Source organism: Maylandia zebra, linkage group LG15, assembly GCF_041146795.1.
Source record: "Maylandia zebra isolate NMK-2024a linkage group LG15, Mzebra_GT3a, whole genome shotgun sequence".
Taxonomy (NCBI): Eukaryota; Metazoa; Chordata; class Actinopteri; order Cichliformes; family Cichlidae; genus Maylandia; species Maylandia zebra.
This window is the reverse complement of record NC_135181.1, coordinates 33,035,170-33,058,822: the sequence shown is the minus strand read 5'-3', so window position 1 is coordinate 33,058,822 and position 23,653 is coordinate 33,035,170. Positions and strand designations below refer to the sequence as shown.

The following is a 23,653-nucleotide window of genomic DNA, read 5'->3' as shown; positions in this document are numbered from 1 at the left end:
CCCCAACGTGTGTGTGTGTGTGTGTGTGTGTGTGTGTGTGTGTGTGTGTGTGTGTGTGTGTGTGTAGGGAGTTAAAAAAATGGTATAGGATAAAGTTGATTTGATTTCTTTAGTTTCAGCAACACGCAGGTACCATGAGGAGACCTGCCAGCCAAGCTTGAGTGGGACACCTCGATGGATGATCCCCAGTGGGACAGTTCACTGTGGTCTGCGTTCCACCTGCAGAATCCACCACAACCCTCACTTTACTCCTACACAAATGTATTTGCTCTGGAAGTTTCTTTAAAAGATAAAGCAATTTCCTAAAATTGTCTCTAGTTGATACCTCTGGCATAAGTCCGTGTAATATTTGCCTCTCATGTAATCCAAATTAAAATTGGATTTTATACTGGAATGTGCAGTTTATAATTCTGCATGCGTTTAATTAATCCCATCTCACATGCTTATAAATTAGATTGTAGAGTAGAATTTCCCATGCATGCCATTAGTCAGCATTTAATGAAGATCATGATAATGTTGAGACATTCACTGGTAACTGTTCTGCCCCACTCTGAGCACTCTGCAGTGCCACTGCAAATTAAAAACAATATCAGACATTTAACTGTCAAAATAATGAGTTGCAGAGGAAACAGATATAAAGAAATGGGTTGGCAAATAAGAAAAGTGTGTCAAACTTCATCACAGAAAATCCAAAAACAAACCTTGTAGTACTTGACACTATTACTGGGAATGTGGGTACAAAACATCACAACACTGGTTTGCCAGTGGCTAACAAGTCAACATTGCAAGAATTCTGCAGTTTACCATTGGATGCTAAATGTCTCTGTGCTTCCAGGACCTATGCAAAGCCTCAAAGACGAGAGTCACTGGAGTCATTTCTGTGTCCCAGACAGCCCTGTGTTTTTAGATGTATTGCCCGTATGAAGCATGGAAAGCAATAAACAAACATCCTCCTAGTTGAAACAAGGCTCTCCCATTTTTGCCTACGTAGATGTTCTTACCATCATATTTCTGATTCCATTACAACATTAAACTATAATTCCAAAGAGTACTTTATTTCCAGTTGATGCTAATGTACTGCCTACAATTGCCTGGAGATGGTAAGGTAACAAAGGCACCAGTTACAAAAATTTAATGTGGCATCTTATTCATGTACTGGTATCACTATTGCATGCGCCTAAAAAACAGCTCCAAAGATAACATTATGAATGGCAAATCTTTATTTAGACCACAGCCACATCATATCTAGACTAGAGTAAAGTTTCTTTGGCATTTTGCAAGAGGAGCGGAACTGATATTAAGGTCTGTGCATTTCCTGTCCTATTTTATGTGTTGCCTGACAGGAAAAAAAAATATCAATGTGCTGATGTATCAGGACTACTTCCTTATTCCTCCCACTAGCTCTGAGATCAATATTTGCACTGCTGTGGCCAGACTATACGCGAGAATGAGCTTTACGCCCACACCACAGCCAGAGCTGGAGGTCTGACAGCTACAAGGAGACAAACTGGGGTACTAATGCTGCTTGCGCCAGATGCATGATACATGCTCAGCTTAGATAGTGCTGCTAGTGGAGATTTGCCTGCACTGTCATAAGCAAGTAGGACTGTGGCAACCAACACAGCATTAGCTATAGATTTGAGTGATCGAAATTCTCAGGTCTCTTTATTAACTCAACTAGTGACTAGTCGCGTGGTTCTGGCACGCATACAGCAAAAGAGCTCAAATCAAGACCACTAATGTGATCGCTGCCAATAAATGCAACAATCAGTGACACAATTTCATTTATTAAATATGCTACGAATCTGGCTATGTTCTCCCTGTGTTTGTATGGCTTTTCTCCAGATCCTGGAAAAAGTGAGTGGTCCTGTGAGAGGCTGGCAACACTGTCAGGGGTGCACCCTGCCTCTCGCCCTGTGGCAGCTGGGACACTTTTGTCATAGATGTTTAAGATCGAGCTCACTTTAAACAGTTTGTATTCTGTTTAGTCTACAGAAATGCATTATATCTCTTAAATGATATGCTTGTAGCGGCTGTTATATGTGGACATCAGCTCAGAAAGACAAGCCTACATCTTGATTTCAAAAGTATTTAAAAATACATTAAAAAATAATCTTGATCATTTATTTCAAACATCACAGTTGAAATAAATGGATTGTGCCCTGTGTGATGTGGTTATTACACTGGACACATTATTAATGAAAAAAAAAAGGCAGAGTAGTAGTGAAACTGCTGGTTAAACTTTGTATATTTGGTCAACCAAGATATTTTTCATACTTTTGCCATTTTTAATTGATGTTGATTTTTTTTATTTCACTAGATAATAACTGCTTGCTTTGGTTACTCTGATGGTGACAGAGCGCCACTGGTGTGTGGCTAGTTGTGTAGTGCGACTTAAACAACGCCGTACGCTGTATGTTCCAATTTACCATTTGGAATTGAAATGTAATTTTTAGGCTGTTCTTCTGGTTTTATAGCTCAGTGCTATAAATTAATCCCATGTTACAGTGGCATATTTAGCAGGCCCTTCAAAGGCCCATAAATCTGATGGTAGAGGCTGGTATGCATCGTGCAGTGAATGTGATTAACTACTCATAACTGCCAAGCTGCTTTATCTCGCAGCTCTGTTTGTGCAGCAGAACAAAATTCTTTCCACAGTAAAGCACAATCCTGTCATGTAGCTCCAAACCTTGCAACGCACTATCTCGCTCTGTGAAATGAATCACCATGGCAACACTCCACTATCTCGCTCTCTCTCTTTTTGCTCTCAAGTTCAACAAAACCAATTCTGCCTACACTTCAAGCAAATATCAGTGAATGTCATATCATAAGACATGTGCTCTTTTGGAGCCTCCTGGAGCCAAAAGGTCATAAGTTCAAACACTGGAGCAAAAAGACTGTACAATCCAGCTGTCTGGGGAGTGTGTCACAGCTTATTTGAGATATATACAATTTAGTGCTATTAACAGCTACTAATCAAAGGTAAAAAATAAAATAAAATACAATACAATACAACAGAATATTTAGAAAGAGACACTTTGGAGATGCAATGTTTTCACCTAACACAGACAGACAATCATTTGCACTCAAATTCACACCAAACAGCAATTTGGAATTACCAATTAACCCAACTCGTAACATGCATGGCTTTGGACTGTACCCAGAGCCACGCTAACACGAGGAGAACATGGAAAAGGCCCTGACCACACCGTGGATCTAAGATTCAAAGCGAAAATCGAAATTTTGCTTGTAAAAAACAGCATTTTTAGGCCATAAAGTTTTTCTCTGAGAACTGATTTTATTATCTTTCTCTCAGATGGGAAATCTCCTCCATGTTATTACACCAAGACTGGACTTTTTCTGAGAATTAAAGAGTCTATGAATGATCTTTACCGGGTAAACAACAGTTGTCTACATTTAGGAGTCTGGTAGACTGAGGGAGGAGGATGTGAAGGGATGGGGTGGGGTGATTAGAGGATTTGCTGTTATGCTTGTCAGCACTGTTGAGCTGTGTTACGGCTCCATCATGAATGTCACACCTACTCACTTCCAACTCACTGCAACCCCAGACAATTAAAAATTTACTGACACAGGACATTGTAAAGTAGTGGTTGAAATTACTTTGCAATATGCAAAGCTTGGTAGAAGTGTGGCCAAAGGGGGCCAGGTGAGGGTCTCTCACTAAACCTTTACTGTCCGCTATCGTTATCATATCAGTACCATATCATATAAGTGGGTAAAATTACAGATCAGACAGATCTATAAAAAAACTATTCTGTCCTTACGTAAATGAAACTACAACAAAATAACAATTCAGTTTTAGCCTTTGGGGATGCACAATGGGAAGACCTCCCTGAGAGCAAGCACTTTTAAATTTCATCTGGATTAAACAGGGAGCAAATGCAGAGAGTATGGGAGAAACAAGCTCTCTCTTTCAAGTCCCTGTCAGTACCCTCACTCTAGCATTTTGGATCAACTGAAGGCTTTTCAGGCACTTTTAGAAGCTCTTGTGCTTGTTAATAGCAGATGCAAAACAAAATATCTTTAGTTTTGAATATGGACTCCCTCAAATCTGCCTCAGTGTTAGTACCACTGGTGGTTACTCACTAGACATTGGACGTCGGCTAGATGTGCGGACTTGTCTATATATTGGTTCTGTTGGACTACGACCAATTCTGGACATCTGTACAACATCCAAACCAGGTCCACAATTTGGACGTCCAACCATGGCCCAACTTTGACGTCAGTATAACGTTAACCATTTGAACTTTATACCAGGCCATTTTTTTGGACATCATCTGGACATCCATGATAGATGCAGGGAATTTACATGATTAGTAAATATAATATTTTTTAATTTACAAATATTAACAATGTTGTTATCAACATGATACATATGAATATGGATTATTTGTAAACAAACACAATTTATTATGTGTTAGCCTGCTAAATTATTCAGTACCCATGTTTCTTTGTTGTTGTTATTTTACATTTTCCTGTTTGTCTTTAACTGGTTTATTTTAATTAATAGTCCAGTATGAACTGGACTATCTGCTCAACAGTCTTGTTGATACACACATTTTTCAAGCTGCCTGTGAGAGGCTGAGGAGATTTCTATTTGAAACCCACTGTGGAACTGCTCACTTTTGTTTTTAGCTCAGGTGCCTGCCGTATCTTGGAGATGTCCGCTGATCACACCTTTACACATAACTGTTTCTTTACAGAAAACATGCCCTCCACCCTCTGGAAACATGGCACTACAGAGCCTATAGAAGCAGTACAAAAATGACGTCTAGAATGAGTCTGTTTGACTTTGAAAAGACGTCCACAGCCACACTTTAGCCTGTACACAGAGGTCGTACAATAGAGGCACTTTGGACACTAATTCCCCCACCTCTCCCCCCTCCATAGAGCCATCACCACCTTCAAACTGTTCACCTACAACACCCCCCTCCTCACCCCACACAAAAGAGGATTTCACACCACCTCCTCCCACCACAACTCTTCATATTCATGAAGCAGATGTGAGGAAGCAGTTTAAGAACCTGAATGCTCGGAAAGCTCCCGGCCCAGACGGCGTGTCTCCTGCCACCCTCAGACACTGTGCAAACGAGCTGGCCCCAGTGTTTTCTGGCATTTTCAACTCCTCACTGCAGGCATGTCATGTGCCTGCCTGCTTCAAGTCCTCCACCATAATCCCTGTCCCCAAGAAACCTAGGATCACTGGACTAAATGACTACAGACCCGTGGCTCTGACATCTGTGGTCATGAAGTCTTTTGAGCGCCTAGTTCTCTCCCATCTCAGGACCCTCACGGCCCCCCTCCTGGACCCCCTGCAGTTTGCATATAGAGCCAACAGGTCTGTAGACGACGCCATCAACATGGCCCTACACTTCATCCTGCAGCATCTGGACTCCCCAGGAACCTACGCCAGGATCCTGTTTGTGGACTTCAGCTCTGCCTTCAACACCATCCTTCCAGACCATCTCCGAGACAAGCTTTCCCAGATGAATGTGCCTGATCCCATCTGCCGGTGGATCACTGACTTCCTGACGGACAGGAAGCAGCATGTGAGGCTGGGAAAGAATGTCTCGGACTCCCGGACCATCAGCACCGGCTCCCCTCAGGGCTGTGTTCTTTCTCCTCTGCTCTTCTCCCTGTACACCAACTGCTGCACCTCCACCCACCAGTCTGTCAAGCTAATCAAGTTCGCAGATGACACCACCGTTATTGGGCTCATCTCTGACGGGGATGAGTCTGCCTACAGGAGGGAGGTTGAACGTCTGGTGTCCTGGTGCAGCCACAACAACCTGGTGCTGAATGCCCAGAAGACAGTGGAGATTATTGTGGACTTCAGGAAGCACACAGCCCCACTCCCCCCCATCATCCTGACTGACACCCCCATCACCTCTGTGGACTCATTCCGCTTCCTGGGTACCACCATCACCCAGGACCTGAAGTGGGAGCCCACCATCACCTCCGTCATCAAGAAAGCCCAGCAGAGGATGTACTTCCTGAGGCAGCTGAAGAAATTCAACCTGCCAACACGGACGATGATGCAGTTCTACACTGCAATCATCGAGTCCATCCTCACCTCCTCCATCACCGTGTGGTACGCTGGAGCCACTATCAGGGACAAACAGAGACTGCAGCGTGTTGTGCGCTCTGCTGAGAAGGTGATTGGCTGCAGACTCCCATCTTTGCAGGACCTGTACACCTCCAGGACATTGCGGCGTGCAGCTCGGATCTCAGCTGACCCTTCTCACCCTGGACACAGTCTGTTTGACCTGCTCCCCTCAGGCAGGAGGCTCCGGTCCATTCGCACCAGAACCTCTCGCCATAAGAACAGTTTCTTCCCCTCTGCTGTTGGACACATGAACAATAACCATATGACTGTTCCCGCCACTAACACATGACCCTACGCTGTGTTCACTGCATCATTCCATGTTTGGCACTGATCACCACCTGCACTCATGTATATATCTTTCTACGTAGCACTCTTAATTCTTATTCTCATGTATATATCCCATGTATATCTCATGCACATATCTTTCTACGTAGCACTTTTAATTCTTATCCCTACTTTTATTTTTTTTCATATCTATTTAAGTGCTATTTATGACACCATGTTTGCACTGAAGCACCGCAGCAATTTCCTAATGTTGTAAACCTGCTCAACATTTGGCAATAAACCCCATTCTGATTCTGATTCTGATTCTGATTCTGATTCGTACAGACGACAACACTAGACCTTCAAGAGATGTTGAACGAAAAAAAGACCTTGCCTGGTGTTACAAAACAACCTCTTCAGTGGACCAAAATTGGATGTCCAAAAATGACTTATAAAAGATGTCACTCCAATGACAGCTCTAAATGTTAGACTCATGACACACATCTCTGAAAATGCATAAAATGCATCTATAATATCAAAGCACGTCTAGGTCAGAGACCGAATGATTAACTAAAGGCGGCAGCTTTATTGCTGGAGAACATTCGAACATAAAATACAAGAAAACTAAACTAGGAACTCAAAACAAGAAGCTCAAACTAGAAAACTGGGAAACAGAGAACCAGAAGCACGGAGGAAAAACACAGCATGGTGAAGGTACAATGCAACAAAGGGCAAGGGAAAACACAAGGCTTAAATATACAAGGGAGTAAAGAGGGAATGGGAAACAGAAGGGAAACACAGCTGAGACTAATCAGACATAACGAGACAAGGGGAAGCAAAACTAGATACACTGACATAGGGCACAGAATTTCAAAGTAAAATAGGAAACACAAGACAAGGACAAAGATGCAGACTAGACACTGAGACAGAGACCCGACTGACTGGGAAGACAGAAGGAACATGGAGACAAGAGTGACAAGACGAGGAACACGAGAAAGGCAAAGGAACAGAAATATAACACAAGCAGAACCAAAATCCGTGAATAACAATAATCAAAAAATACAACTAAAACACACAAAACACTGGGTCACAGACCCACTACCGTGACAGTTTGTGCTGCTGTAAATCTTGCTTGCAACATTCCTTTTACTACACAATGATTTAATGACCGCTAATGGAGAGCAGGTAAATGCAATATAATTAGTGTTGGTGGACTTGAGTATAATAGTTACACTCTGTGTTAGATGTGAAAAACAATGTTTTATACTCACCTCTGATCCTTGCTCCTGCACGTGGCAGGACTCGCTGTCTCCCTCTGAAAAGGAGCCCGACTCGTCACTAGAGTTGGTGCCATAGGACTGCTCACATTTGATCTTGGGCCTCACCTGGTTAAAAACAACCTCCCCTCCTACACTTTGCTCCTGCTGGTCCACATTGAGACAGCGAGCCACATTAGAGCATGGCGAAGAAGAAAACTCAAACTGGGGCAGGCTGCAGGGAGACCCTCCGCTGCCATCCTCTGCGTAGGAGTATGAGGAGCAGGAGCTGGAAGTTCTGGTGCGAGTCTCACAAGGCGGTGAGCGCGGGCATACTTTGATTGGCACTGGGCAGCTGGTGTTGGGCCTAGGGCGGCACAGGACTTGGGGCTCAGAAGAAGTGGTGCTGGGACAATAGGACTGGGAGGTGGGTAGGGAATGGCTAGCTCCAGCCCACAGCCCCTTTGTCATGTGCTCAGAGAGCTCAATCTCCAAAGAGTTCCCAACAGGGTAGGAATGCGCTGGGTTTCCCAGGCGATTGCAAGCCCCTGAGGAAAATATGACACTGCGGCGGTCGATTTCAACTTCCTGTTTGCAAACCCCATCGCAGGAAGTTGATTTGTGGGACAAACTAGCAGGAAAACCATCCACCTCTTTTGGGGATGCAACAGATAGAGCCACCTCCCCAGTGAAAGGGCCTAAGTCTTTTGTATGATCTCCCTGAGAGTTTCCTTTGTCCTGTGGGCAGATAAGTCTGTTGGCGAATAGCTGCTGTGACGTGTTGGGCAGACTGGAGATGTCAACTCCTTTCTTGAAGAAGGCTCGCAGGCAGGAAGGGGACTTGGGTCTCTTGGTTCTTTCTACAGATATAGGGTTATCCATCTCCATGGCTATTATGACATCCGTATCCCTGGCGTCCTGCTCATCCCCTGACAGGCACAAAGGAATGGCCTCTTCCTCTGCCTGTGGTTCCACTTTGATCTGTGCCAAAGGCAGTGTGCCCTGATTTGCCACTGCCCCACTAATGGTGGTCTCCTTTAATGTGCTTGGAAAACCTGAGGTACTGGTATGTGAGGAGGAGTCATTATTGTGCTTGTTGCAAGCCCACTGGTATTTCCGGTACTTGGGGCATCGCGGCAGATCCGATGCTCCATGGCGATCGAAATCTGGCCGGCTATCTGTGAAGTTACCAGGCATAGCCATCGTTAGCCGATCGTTGTCGGGGTCTCGACACGAAGTAAGGGCATCTGCACAATGTCGGGCCATGGGGGAGGTGGGCCTTTCTGCTTCTGATTGCATGTTCTCATCCTCCAAGTTATTTGCTTCTCCTGCCACCTTGTGGCAAAGCAGCAAGCCGTCCTCCTCACTGCGCAGCTGAGCTTCCAGGAAGCGAAAGCATGAGTCCTCGAGGTTGTGCATGCGCAGGAATTCAGCACAGCGGATGACCTCCTGAATGTTTTCTCTGCTGAGTAACAGCTTAGCAGTGTAGGCAAACTGCAACAATGGGGCGAATCCTCTGGCAGTGACCTGCAAAAAACAGGGAAATTGCCAGCATTACTATCAGCGCAGCTATTGTTCAGAGCACTTGGAGTGTGGTGAGACAAACTGACAGCTCCAATGACATACAAAAACACTGCAAAGTACTGGTTAATCTTTTTATTGGGCCAGCACTGAGCATTCTATACAGAAGTAAAAGAAGATCTGGTGCTATACTGGACGTAGGTACGTTGTGTCCATCTTTGTGCTCATAATACCAATCTGTGGGACATTCCAGCATCAACACGTCTGCTCCACAGTCATACAGAGTTGGCTTTGCCTACAGTCCTGCTACTGCTGTATTTGCAAAATTCTTATTTGCATTGAGATGTATAAACACATGCAGTGGTTTATGTTTAGTTACCTATTTTTACCCTTGACATGAGAACTATAAAACAAAGAGATAGCTGTACTTCAAAGCTATATGATAGTAATTTTTAAAATAATTAGCAATGATCTTCACAAACTGAACAGTAGATCATAGCGAAAGTTTCAATATTGATAATAAATTAATACTTTTTGGATAATAATACATAAAAACACTTTTCCTTTCACATTTTGTATGATTTCCGCCTATTCCCATTGTCACTATGTGGCATTGGCTAATAGAGGGAAGCTTTCCATTCCATGTTTGTATACTTTATGGAGATCAGCATTAGATTCACACTAGGTTGTGTTCAGCTCTTTACTCTGGCTCTACCAACCAATTCCTGCAGGTTTATCCCAGGTTAGGTTAGGTACATGCAGGTTAGGTTACTTCACTGGTGACAAACACAGTGAAGGGAATGTGATAGAAGCTACTTTTGAGTGTCCATTAATGTAAAGTCTTTAGCAGATGCTTGTAGATGAAAAGCATGAGTAACATAATATGGGTTTAATAAGCCCAGTGTTTAGTTGTTTAGCTGTCTTTGCTGGGGGAAGCAAGAAGCTAAATTACCCATGGTATTCGGTGTGCTCGAATAGCAGTAGCTTCCAAAGGTGCTGCAGTCACTGTCAGACACCCCAGAGAGCAGCAGCAACAATCTGTTTTTTATAAGGACTGTTGGGGAAACTGCTTTGACTACCAGTGGCTTAACACTTTACACTGGACTGGTTTTTATATGGCACTTTTCTACTCTTCCTAGCATTCAAAGGGCTTTATACAAGACACCTAATTCACGCCTTTAACACAAGAACCTTTTTTTTTCTTTTTTTAGCTTAAATGCTTTCTAATATTCACACACATTCACACTCCGATGGAAGCATCAGAGAGCAACTTGGAGTCAGTATCCAGCATCTAAGGATATTTATTAGTAGAGTGGAGCAGCCAAGGTTTGAACCACCAACCCTCCGGATTTTGGCTTACCCAGGTAACTTCACCCTGGGTTTTCTGCACTACAAATGTGGTTCACTTCTTACAAGGGTAGATCCCCATGGATTTTTATTCTTTGTTTTCTTTTTTCTTCTGTTGGCGGCGAACAAATTTATAATAATTTTATTGTTCGTTATGATCCAAAAAAATGACTACTGTACTTGCTGATCTCACATCAAATTTGTACTAATTTGGAACTTTATATTTAGTCTTTACTCTCAAACCCTAAAACAGCACATAGTCTGCAAATGAATGAAGAAGAAAATAAAAACTAAAACTGTCCGGAGCCGGTCATGTTCAGAATTTGGATTTAAAATCAGCTGAAAGAACCAAATTTTCTATGATTCTTTAAAAAAAAATAACAGTATAAAAATACGTTGTTGCACTTTACCAAAACCACAAAGTGCACTAAATGTGGTATATTAATGCTGTGTTCTACTGAATTCTACTTACCTCTTTCATACTCCTGGCAACAACAATACAGCAATACCTAACCCTCCTAATCAGTCACATTCATTTCACTTTGATGTGCGACAAACCGAGGTGATTTCCATGTCTCTTTTATCAGGCTGTGGGACAGTAAGCTTCAGTGTTTCAGTGGATCCACTTTACATTTTCAGAGCACTTTAAATCACCTAAGAACCTAAAGCAACTAAAGCTGTTCATAAAAAGTAGTTCAAACAACTGTAAGAATATCAAATTGACAATGTACTTGTAATATAAACTAGATAGATAGATAATATAATACAATAAATATAATATACCAGCAAATAATGCCACTCAACTGAGTGTATTTCAGACTAAAAGAAAAAAGACACATAAAACAAAAATATTTAACTTTAGTTGTTCATTATGTCCATTACTCAGTTAGCTACTCTGCAGAAAGAAGTCCAAGTAGGAGCAGTGTAGTATGTACATGTACATATATCTTGAGCTCATTTGTTGTATGGAATGAAGAAGATACAAACTGCCATGTATCGGGGTTTTTATCAGTCCAACAAGTACGAGCTAGCAGAACAAATGTCAGAGAGAGTCTTACTCTTGCTTTGGATTATTTCTTGTTATACTACAGACCAACATATTTACAATTTAAGAACTTCCTAGAGTTTTCTAGAATTTTCCACTGCTCACATCCACATAGTTTAAATTAAAATTAGTGATATCTTTGGCACACATCAGTGATAAATCAGTAACTATTTTAGGTGTCAGGTTCTTAACTAAGGACACTTTAGCATATAGACTGGAAAAGGTAAGTCTACCTCATGAATTACAGCACAAGTATGTATTTTTTTTATTAGTGGGCTATACAAACTTGTAATCAAATGTAATCAAACCTGTAGAAAATATAGAAACCATACTAAATAAAAAAATCAAATGTTTTGCTGGACTTAGTATTGAATGTTTGATTCTTTTCTGTGCTTATTACTTAGATGGTCAAGTTGGTGTATTCCCTCCGTGTTTTCAATTTTGTTTATTTAGTCTCAGTGTGTTTATTTTATTTACTCAGTGTTCCTGACGTTTCCTTCTACGTCATTCCTCTATGCTAAGATTAGTTTTGCGTCTGCGTTCTCCTGTTTCATTATTGCTTCTTGCTTCCTGTTGTATTTTGGTGCCATTTGTCATTTTTGCATTGTGTTTATGGTAAATGTATGGGTTCTTATACTCATACTTCTCTACTCTACTTGAGACCACATTAACCAGACCACATGCCCAATTAATCCATTCATACCAATTTATACAAGCGCTTTTTTCTACACCTATTTGCTTTCTATCTACATTTATACTCTGATAAAACCATTGGGGAGCAACTCGGGGTTCAGTACCTTGCCCAAGTATACTTTAGCATGCAGACTGGAGCAGCCAGATACTGCACTGCTTGTTACTGGTTTGCGATTGATAACTAAATTTTATATTTAAAAAAAGATTGTAATGAAATGAAATACAGTGTAAAATGTTTATTTCATCACTAAATATATTAATGCAGTGTATGTTTTCAATTAAAGTTTATTACAGGTTTCCAAAAGATAATCCTTATTTGGGATTTTATGGAAGTTACATTTTGACTATTATAACAATAACATTTCATCTTTCATGGATCACTCTTCCTTAATTAAAACAAGTCTCTCTTACGACTAAATGACTTCACACTGTAAAAGCTCAACATTCTTCTCCAGAATTTTCAGCTGCCTTTTGCAAGTTTGACTTGCATAATTAGTTTAACTGAGTTTCTCTGTTGCTGTGACATGATTACAAATAGTCTTGTTTATGATCGATAGATATAAGTGTTTAGAATATGAATACCCATTACTTAGGTTACACCAATAATTTATTTTTAAAGTTTTTTTTTTTTTTTAAATGTGCACATTATCACAGTTTGCAGAAAAAAAACACTGCCCCAATGGTAAAAATTAGGACCAATCATTTAACTTGGCAGCTCTGCAGCTCTTAAAGATACATGACCAGCTGTCACAAAGTCAGTATAGTAACACATTAAAGCAGCACCTGGAGTATTTTCCATCCACCTGAGGAAGCCTGTACTGAGAACAAGCACAAGTACAATCAAAAGAAAGATACATATACAAAAGATGTGTGAATTCTATAATATTTTAGTTTATCTGGTGACTTCTAAGACAGGTAATGGATGATGGTTTATCCTTTTCAAAAAAAAGGTGTCTGCTTATCAAAACTTCAGCACAGTCCCAGAGTTGTCACAGAACTTTCAAGGGTCCTCAACACTGGATTAATGTAAACAGTTGGTGTAGATGTAGTAATAGTTTTAATAGTTTTAAGAAACAAGAACACATTAGTCAGGATATACCCTTAGTTTAAGAATATATCCTGTACCTGCAGGGTACAATGCAACTGCGTCTGGAAGCTATCCCTGTTTATCCAGTCTCCAGATGCCTCTGCTGCAATGCGCCTTAAAGTGGGTTCCTGCTCAACAGACTTCTGAGCACAATCACTGACATCAGTCATTGTTAAAAGCAAACTGCTGATGCTGTATCTGTGATGGTGAGTGTGCCTCTGCTAGAGTAAGTGTGAGTGCGTTCAACTGTGACAGATTGGGGTGGAGGGAGGGGCTTTGACTAGACTATCTGCTAATAAGCACAGCACAATTAATAAACAACATACTTCTGTATTTATCCAATAATGAACTTCAATAATGACAGACTGTGTGTCTTTTACACTGCTTCCGTTCTTGTTGCATCTTAAATCATCTTGATGACAGTATGTTAATTTCTGCATTATAAGGCTACTTTACAGATTTATTATCATAAAGTCACAATTCTGTAGGATAAGAACTTATCTGCCATTGCAGTGAGATAATTACACTTGTAAAAACTTCAAGGCAACAAAAACAAACCATGAACCCTACTCAAACCTCAAAAAGTAAAATAAAGTGCTATATAGATGTATTGTTAAAATGTTGGTGTACCTCCACTTTTGTGCTTGCTGTCTGCTCTGGATGTGGCAGGATTGATTTCACTTTTGGCCAAATAAAAGGCCAGTTTTTTGTTGGAACAATCTGCCTCTTGTGTCCTGCACCTTTACACTCTGCACATCTGCTGTGATAGTGGCAGCCTAAGTGAGGCTGAGTGGCCGGCCTGCTGCATTAACAGCAAAGTTGCTGGAGGAAAAGTGCTGAGTGAACTAGGAATCTATTTTCAGCTAGTATCAGCAGCTGCTGCCTGCAGGAGCACATCTTTATGTGTGCCCTGCACCATATGTGATTACTCCACTGTTACAACCAGCACAGCCACTTAATGAAGGAATGTGTAAAAGGAGCAACAAAGGATGGATGGAGGGAGGGAATAGATACTGAAGGTATATAGAACTAGCACAGAAGAAATGAGATAAAGAGAGACTGTTACTATTGGTAACTAGCTGTTAAAGGGAGAACAGTAGGGGAGGGAAGAGAGCTTCCTTCTCACTGGTGCTGCTAGCAGCTGAAAGTCATGGTAAGTGTACAACTTAACACAAAGAAACAAATTAATCAGTGCAACAGACTGGGCCCATTTTAGGGTAACAGCCCTGCTTTGCATCAGAAGTGGATAGATCATACATTACAGGGCAGAAAATTACAAGCAGTGACAAATCATACACACACGGACAATTCACATGGCACCTTTAGGAAACCTGCCAAATATCCTTTCATAAACTAACAATAGTACACCGGCTCTCTCTCCTTCTGCCCTCACCCTGCACTTGCTCTTACTTTCCTATAATTTATTCAAATGTCCTCCAGTGAATTCCTGCATGTCATGCATGTTAATGAGGACATGGCATAGCATCACAATGAGTGTTTCCCCTGCAAAAGAGAAAAACACTCCATCTCTATTGGTGACAGTAGCTTTTGAAGGAACCTGGCATTATTCTCTGTGTGCTCAAACAAACAGTAAGAAGCCCTAATGGAAATGAAACAGGCCCTTTACTGTACGCTGAGATGACATAAGATAAATCTGAGAAGTGGGAAATTGAGATGGAGATGGAGCACAAAGCTGCAGCATAAACGAATACAATAAAACTATGCTTGTACCTTGCTTTTAGTTTCACTACCCCTTGTCACATTATGAGATTTAGTTCAGCTGTGTCTTGTTTTCCCACTTCCCCTGATAGTCTGCTCAGAGATACTGAGTACAGCATCTCTGTAATTCTGAGACAACTGGTAGCATAAGGAAAGTGTCATCCTCAGTGGCAACAGAAGCTCAGACGTTCCTGGTGCTGAGCTGTGGGGAAGTATACCTCCCCTGACACTGGATTAAATCAGATAGTGTATGTCTAATCTGCTGCCAGTACAGCTTACAGTACAGGCCAGACACTGGGAGGACATGACCTCACCTCCACTGTTTAAGACACAGCAAGATTGTGATTATAGTGTTGTTTTCTAAAAAAATGTAGAAAACCGAAATAAAATGCTAGGAACATGACATTCAGCAAATGTTGTTTATTCACTATGCTTCTATAGAATACTTGCTTAGCCCAAACTGATGGAATGCCTGGTTATGGAGGTTAAAAACAAAGACCATAAACGTGGGGATTATACTCCTCTACTCTCCCTGGCACACTCAAAACAGCATCTTAGGAATGATACGTCTTTGCTATATCATTTCTCGTCCTGGCAGAGAAATTGCCCAAAGTGCCAGTGTAGCTTTAGTCCCTTTGCGCGTGTTGCGATGCAGTTAGGCAGTATTCTCCTGAACAATAGGTGTCATCACTCTTTGCTACCACTAGCACTTTGTCCCGTACTGCCTGGCAAAGGACAAAGGAAAAAGCTGTTGGCATATTGACTACTTCTGCCGGTTGTGCACCTCTTGATTTTTTTAACTTGACACATTGTCCTGCTGCTATCGTAGCTGGGTTGAATACATGTTGATTTTTACCAGCATTTTAATGATATGTCAATACCAATTGCGATCGTGGCTCAAGAGTTGGCAGTTCATCTTGTAATGGGAAGGTTGCCAGTTCGAGCCCTGGCTAGGACAGTCTTGGTCGTTGTGTCCTTGGGCAAGACACTTCACCCGTTGCCTACTGGTGGTGGTCAGAGGGCAGCCAGTGTCCGGCAGCCTCGCCTCTGTCAGTGCGCCCCAGGTGGCTACAATGTGGCTGCCATCACCAGTGTGTGAATGTGTGTGTGAATCGGTGGATGACTGAATGTGTAAAGCGCATTGGGGTCCTTAGGGACTAGTAAAGCGCTATACAAATACAGGCCATTTTACCATTTACCAAAGCTCAGAGATTCACAGATTAAACAGAGTGAGATGTTGCAGCAGTTTGAAAAGATGAACATTTGTGAATGGTGACACTTCTTGTCGAGGGCAATACTGCAGTGGCTACCTGTGGCACAATGGCGAGCTTAGATTGATTTGTCTGGGTGTTGATGCCTCTGGTGGCATTTGAATACAACGGGGCCCAAATAGAGGCTCCCTGCTGTATCGAGGGGGTTGGGTGAGCACTACTCCCACTGAAGCTCATTCCCGTAAAGCCGCCTCTTCATCTCCTAATCCCCATCTTTAAGGAAGGCAGGGGTCTGTCTCTGGGCTCTTACTACCACCATCTGTCTAACAAGCTATATATGTGATTGTTCAGCGCCGGTGCTTGGTATGGGGTCAGACTGTGTGAGGCACCTTCAGATGCATTTTGCAGATGGAGTCCTTGATCAAGCTGAGTTGGTGGATGGAGTACCTCAAGACATTTTGCCTTGTAAGTGATTTAAAAAAACAAACAAACTGTAGGCAACAACAACTACTTGGTAAAGCTTGGAAAAAGATGACTGAAGAGCTATTTGTAGTCTTATTCATAAGAAGCAAAATCACAGTGGAACATAATGCTTTTCTGTTCCAGAAGTCACACAACACTGATTTCACCAAACATCTGTCTTTGCTTTCATACCAAGACAGTCAGTTATTGGCATTGCTGCAAGAAGTTGCTTTTAAGGACCAGGTGAACAAGTGTCATCTTAGAGGTGGGAAAATACTGTAACAACAAAACATTAATGTAATTTTCTAGCTGATCATATACTGGGGCATAATTATAATGCCATCTTGCCATAGGCTACAGTAGAGGATGAAATATTCTATGAATTTTGATGCGTCCAAAACTCTCTCAGCCACAGACAGAGTCAAATTTAAACTACGCAAATTTATAATTTCTACATTTATAAGCAAACAGACGCTGCTAATTCATTTCATTCATGGCTCAAAAATGACAGAACCAGTAATGTACTTGGTATACTGCTTGTTTTGTTTTTACTCTCCCCTTATTTTACCTTGACTTGCTGGTTAGGTTTAAGTATTGAAAATGAAAATGTAATGATGTACTGCACATTATTTTTATTTTAAATTTCAAGTGGCATAATGTGATTTTAGCCAGTGGTTCTTTGGGAGTTTGCATGTGCCGTCCAGGTACCCCGGCTTCCTCCCACAGTCCAAAGGTAGCCGGGATAGGCTCCATTGCCCTGTTTTCTAGTGCTCTATAGGTGGAAATGTGCAATTGAATAATACCTATTTCCCCCCCAGAATTATAATACTGCATTAATCCCAGAGGAAATGATTCTACCATTCTAGCAGAGGATGGTTTCCATCAATCGACCTCTGGGTTATGGGCCCACCATGCTTCTGCTTTTTTATCCCTATGATAAACTAGAGTCACCCGTGCAAGCCCACAGTCACATTATTTATAGATGAGAGACCTGGCTACTCCACCTATCATTGGCGGTGGACTTCTATAGCTGAAGAAACACCTGACTGCATACACCTGAGTGTCAGTTAAGTGTTGAACATATGCAGCTAAGCTAAAGGCTGCTGCTTACAGCTGACACAGACAGTGAGGGTTGAGCTAGCAACTCCAGCGACAGAGAAAATGTGGCATTTAAACTAGAGGCAGAGGTGCCTCAGCAGATTTCAGTCACTGAAAGTAAAACAACAGTAATGTAACGTCAAAAAACCCCTGATGTTACATTACAGGAACATCATGGCTGCAGTGTTGGAGAGATATATTAAAGAAGAACCACAGAAAGCTGTTAAAATAAAAAAAAGATGAAAAGACTAAAAAAAAAAAACCTGACAAGTGACATTTTGATCTTTTATTGTATACCATTCTACATTACAAATGTGTGTCTTATATCAAAAATACTATAAATACACAAGTTCACAAGTTGACAAATAAAAGAAAAACCTGAAACCCTACAGCGAGGGGATCACCTTTATTCTATAACATTGTCTGATGTTTATATCCTTATTCATAGATTCTCCAGAACAAATTAATGTTCATATATATAAGATTATTCATATTCATGTGTTGTCCTGCCATGTTGATTAAATGTGAATAATATACGATGCGTTATCAAATGAAATAAAAAGGAACAAATTCCCAGTGAGACTCACTCTTTGTGGCACATTTAAGACTGCATTTGAAAGATATTACTTTCTACACTCTGTGTCACACCTGAAACACAAAGCAGCTGGTACATCATTCAAGCATGCAATCATTTAATTACAGGGATGCTGATTTGAACACATGTGAGCTGTTCTCTGCAGTCTTTCTTTGAGTTAAGCAGATAAAAAAAACAGTAAGTGCAGGAACAAAGTCATTTGGCAGGCATTACTTTATTAATGCACGCTAGCACCAGTGAGGAGCTGCAGCACAAGTGGGATGCGCCCCAGTTTTCACAGCACCGCATGTCTATAGGAATATGAATGTGTGACACCAATACATCAGCAAGGTGCTTTTATCATGTGTTTGGCTGAAGAGCTCTGAAGTAGCTCTGTTTAAAGCGACAGTGTGAGATCTGAGGTGAGGAAGAGTGAGAAGTGTTGCTGAACCTGATGAGCACAGAACCCAAGGTGGCACTGATCTCACCTCAAAGTGCTACATGCCTCTAGCATCAGTGCCAGCAGCAGCTGCCAGGTGATAATTGGCAATATCAGCACTTTGTACACCTTTCCCTGAATCTTTATCCTATAGCAGGGGTGATTCTAGGTTCAAACTTTTACGGGGGCTCTGCTCCCAATCATAATGTCATGCATGCAGTGCCTTGTAATTAATATTAATGTCTTAGGCTGTTTGCAGATGTCATCAACATGACAATGGTACCTTCAAAACCAAACCTATTTAGCTGGATGACCTATTGTAGTGTCTACAGGGATGGGTATCGAAACCCGGTTCTTGTTGAGAACCGGTTCCCACTGTTTCAATTCCTTGGAATTGTTTGCCATTTTTGCAAACGATTCCCTTATCGATTCCAGTCACCCAAATGAAGTCACCACGTTGCGGAGCGTCATTTACCTGGCAGGAAACATGGCGACTCAGGGCAATACTTGCAAAGTAGATACTTCATTTAAGGGAGGAAACACTACGAATATGCAAAAGCATTTGCTCACAAAACATGCGATGACCTTAAATGAATGTCGTGTTTTTAATTCTGCTCTGGACTCGTGAATCTCAACCCAGCAGCAGCGGTAACGTTTGCACGTCCTCTCCCGTTAATGCCGCAGGTAAATAATCAACTAACAGTGCATATTATGTTAGCGCGATCTGCCTTATTACAAAACCTGCCATTACTGTGCATTTAGGTGACCATGATGAGAGAGACAGAGTCTGGCTCAGATGCTGGCAGTTCTCGCTGCAGTCTACCGGTAGCGTCTCCTTTCAGGCCAGGATAGATCAATGTCACCAAGCAGAGACTAAGTTTGTGGTAAAAGGCTTGCACCCATTTGCCACAGCAGATGCCCCCGATTTTCAGTAAGTGAATGTGTTTAATTGTAGGCAGGGACATTACTGGATATTCTTGTGTAATTGCTACAGAATAATTTGTTATACTTTGTTATTGCTACAGAAGAATATTTATTTTATTGTTTTAAAATTAACAATTTTTTTCCTGGGGACCCTGTGACACCCCATTGAAGAGCCGTAGGCTGTGGATCTCTTAAGATCTCACTGTTGGGTTTGTAAGGCCATGTTGCTCCTAAATTTCTATCTTGTTCAAAGAGAAGATATAAAACAAAGTTCTAAGCTAATCGACCTTAGTGCTCTCCTTTTTTTAAAAAAAAGAATCGATAAAGAATCGAATTGTTAAACAGAATCGAAAATGGAATGGTGAAAATCTTATCAATACCCATCCCTAAGTGTCTAAGAATAATAATTCAGAGTGAATAAGCAGACATTTAAATCTAATCCAGCCTTTCGAGGGTGCAGCCTTTAGTTATCAAATGCGAGGCAAAGACGCAGTCTTTAAAGAGGTTAATTAACTATTTGCGGCAAACCCAACAAGATGAGAAACATGCACAACACGCTTTTGAATTCATGCAAACTCAGACTCAGCACAGAGCATTGTGTACCCTAATTTCACAAGTGAAGAATAGATTTGTAGTCCATCACAGCAATGTAGTGGCAGCCATGTTTGCAGTCAATCCTGTAAAACGCTCCCATTCATATCAATGTGTTCTCTTCAGAATGGCCAGTGGCATGTTTTAAGTGTGCTACCGGAAAACACACAAAGCATCTGCGAAATACATAAAAAACGACTTTGTGAAAAATAACTTTTGTTTTTCCACCCGACTTCTCTATTTCATGTATAATCTGTCCTTTCTTCTCCATCCTCATCACTCAACTAGAAACTAGAAAATATCAAAAATATAATCTTACAATAATTATTATAAGCGCAAGCGGGGATTGCACAATCGTTGTGGGTAAAACAGAAGCCAAAGCTTTATCATTTCTGGTGATTTTGACTACGTGTCCACTCTCGCCTGTTTCTTTTGCTCTCTCCGTTTTTTGTGGCATCACCCAAAAGTTAAATGTTACAGTGAATAAAAGACATTAACTGATCCATATCAATTTATAGCTGAATGCAGGCTGCTGCTGGACATAGGTAACATCATTTTGACTTGCTGTCACCTGGATCTGGAGCTGTACTGTAAACAAATGCTGAAGCCCAATTTGATCAGAAAAGGAAGAGAATTTTTTTTTAACAAACTAAAATAATAATGTACATCAGTTCCTTGGCTGGCAAATAGCGATGTCCTAGCAGAAGGTTACAATTAGCTAATAATCTCTAGTGATTTAAGCTAAACGAATGTTTAATAATGTTTTTGACGTTATTTTGAGAACAAATAAAAATACGCAGTAATATCTATGTTGCCTATGTTCTACAGCAACAGAACACAGTAAAAAAACAAGCAAAACAAACAAATTACTTGAAGAGAAAATCAGTACATGTGGCCGAGAAGTAATAAATTATTAAAACAGAAGCAGATGGATTTCAGGTGAAATTCTGGGATATTTGATAGTACCACTGTGAAACCCGAAGGGCTGGCCAAGCCCCTAGAGAGAGGGACCAAGATGAATCCAAATCAAGTGACTACTTCTGATTTTATCTCAAAACATAAAAGAAACCTTCCCCAGACCTCTGCTCTGTCATAATAACTTCCTTCTTTAAATGGCATAAAATAATGCTTTGTTTTTTTCCTGTATTTAAACCCAGATGCAACATCTTAAAGAGTAATATCAATTTTTCCTGGAACTGCACTAGAGATCTCCATATTCCTTACTTTGCTATTTGTCCACATGTGCAGCTTCTTTACATGTTTCTGTCATGGAGTCAGGTTTGAAGTATTTTCATTGTGTTTCCTAGTGTTTTACCCTGTGTCTCATGTGAATCTCTCTCTGTGGTCTAATAATGTTTGCCTATGTCAAATTCTTCCTGTTTTATTTTTGGAGTGACTTTCTTTGTGCATGACCATTTGTTTTGCTTCCTTTAGTAATTATCTGCATCAATACAGTCGTGTCCTTTTTTTTACTTTCCAGGTTTCCATGTGAATATTTCTTCAGTCCTTTTTTTCTTTTTGCTTTCCTAAAGTTTTTTGCTTTTGTTCAGTAAACTTTCTTGTTGTGTTTGCATTTGTTGATAAATCTTGAAACAGTATGATTAGCTAGCTGTTGTAGCGTGGCTGTGCTAGACGTGCGATAGCAAATGTTGCATTGTGATAATCAAATACTTCAAACATATACTTTGTGTTGCAATTGAAATGACCTGAATTCAGACGTTAAGGTCACAGACCTCAAGTGTCTTTAAGTTTCCTGACCCTAATAAGTTGCATTTTTCTTGAGCACAACAGCTGAGCCAAGCCACAAAGATGAGATTAGCTCATCTGATCTTGATGCAAGCCTGCATCAGCTGATTCCTCAATAGGTAACAACTCTCACAAAGTATGTGCTACTTAAGCGCACATTTGCACATCTGCAAGCCACGTTGCAAGCCACGTCCAGATGCAAGCCACGTCCATATGTCATACTGAGTCTTACTTTGGGGTGGCTGTGGCTCAGAAGGTAGAGAAGGTCATCAACTATTCAGAAGGCAGGTGGTTCAATTAGGTGCTCCAGTCTGCATGCCAAAGTGTCCTTGGGCAATTGCTCCTGATGTATTCATCGGAGTGACAGAAAGTATTTAGATGTTTTCCATGTATGTATGTGGAAGGGTGGGGAGGTCCTGGGACAGATTCGTGTTCACAAAAAAAATGATATATAATGTATTACATAGCTGCTGTGACATATTACAATATGTTTTAAACACGTAGATAACCTGCCCCCACCCTAGGGTCCTGTTTGAATTTATTTAGCATATTTATTTAGCTTTCAGCTTCCTCCTCATGTTCTGAGGGAACTCCAAAGCAGCTCTAAGTGATCTAGATAAGCATAATTATCCACTATATACACACTACAACATCATCAAGATCAAAGAATGGTTTACTGAACGAAAACAGAATCACACCTGGCCATAAATGACCCCTCCCTCTATGAAACACAGTGGTATTCCTAATGAGCCATGTTGTATATTTTGTTCCTTGTTTGGATCTATTGTGCAGGCATAAGCCATATTTGAATAATAACCATAGAAAATCATCACAGTAGTACTCATGTAAGATTTTGTCTTTTATCAGCTTTATTGACAGAGACAGTGAAGAGATGACAGGAAAGCAGAGGGAGACAGAGAGACGGGACTTGAACCCAGGCCAGCTGCTCAACGCACTGAGCTAAACCAGCAACCTTCCTTGTTGATTTTTACGTGATAAAAACACATGAGTTGTTAAGAGCTGTGTGTTTTAGCTTGAGGTGGGAGTAGATAGAAGGCATAGTCAAAGATTGTCTGCAAGTGTGCAAAAGCTATTGCTATTGTTTTTGTATTTGCACCAGCAAGGAGTTTTTATTGTTGCATTGTCTAAAACGTAGCACCCTTTGCACCCTTGCAACCAAAACCTGTCAGGGGAAACAATACGATAGATACACTTACCTCTTCAGGAAGGCTAACAACCAAGCCATTCTCTGCCTGGCCCACCAACGCCTGGAGGAAATACTCGCTGCACGCAGCCAGCACAGCCCGATGTCCTCGGAATTCCTTGCCTTCCACCAGGACAGTCACATCACACAGGATATCCTGCTTCCGCTGGTCGTTGAGGCAGAGGAGGATATTGGTACAATGAACTGTTGACTCATACACATACATGGGGGCTTCAGACTTCTCATCCACGGACATTCCGCTCACGCCCTGGAAATAGAAGCAAAATAGAGGGGGGGTCAGCTTACAGCCAAGCCCGGCAGGCACATACCGCAGGGCTGACATCA

At 41.2% G+C, this 23,653-nt stretch overlaps 1 protein-coding gene across 3 annotated transcripts in view; it reads right to left on the bottom strand.

The window, feature by feature from the left end:
* bach2b (BACH transcriptional regulator 2b) overlaps positions 1-23,653 on the bottom strand; it is a 105,547-nt gene that overhangs the window by 18,390 nt on the left and 63,504 nt on the right. For all 3 annotated transcript variants that reach the window (XM_004564708.5, XM_004564709.5, XM_004564710.5), the window contains 2 exons: positions 23,322-23,576; positions 7,663-9,174 (listed from right to left, as the gene is read on the bottom strand). In XM_004564708.5, the coding sequence (XP_004564765.1) occupies positions 7,663-9,174; positions 23,322-23,576 (1,767 nt within the window). The remainder of the gene's footprint in view (positions 1-7,662; positions 9,175-23,321; positions 23,577-23,653) is intronic.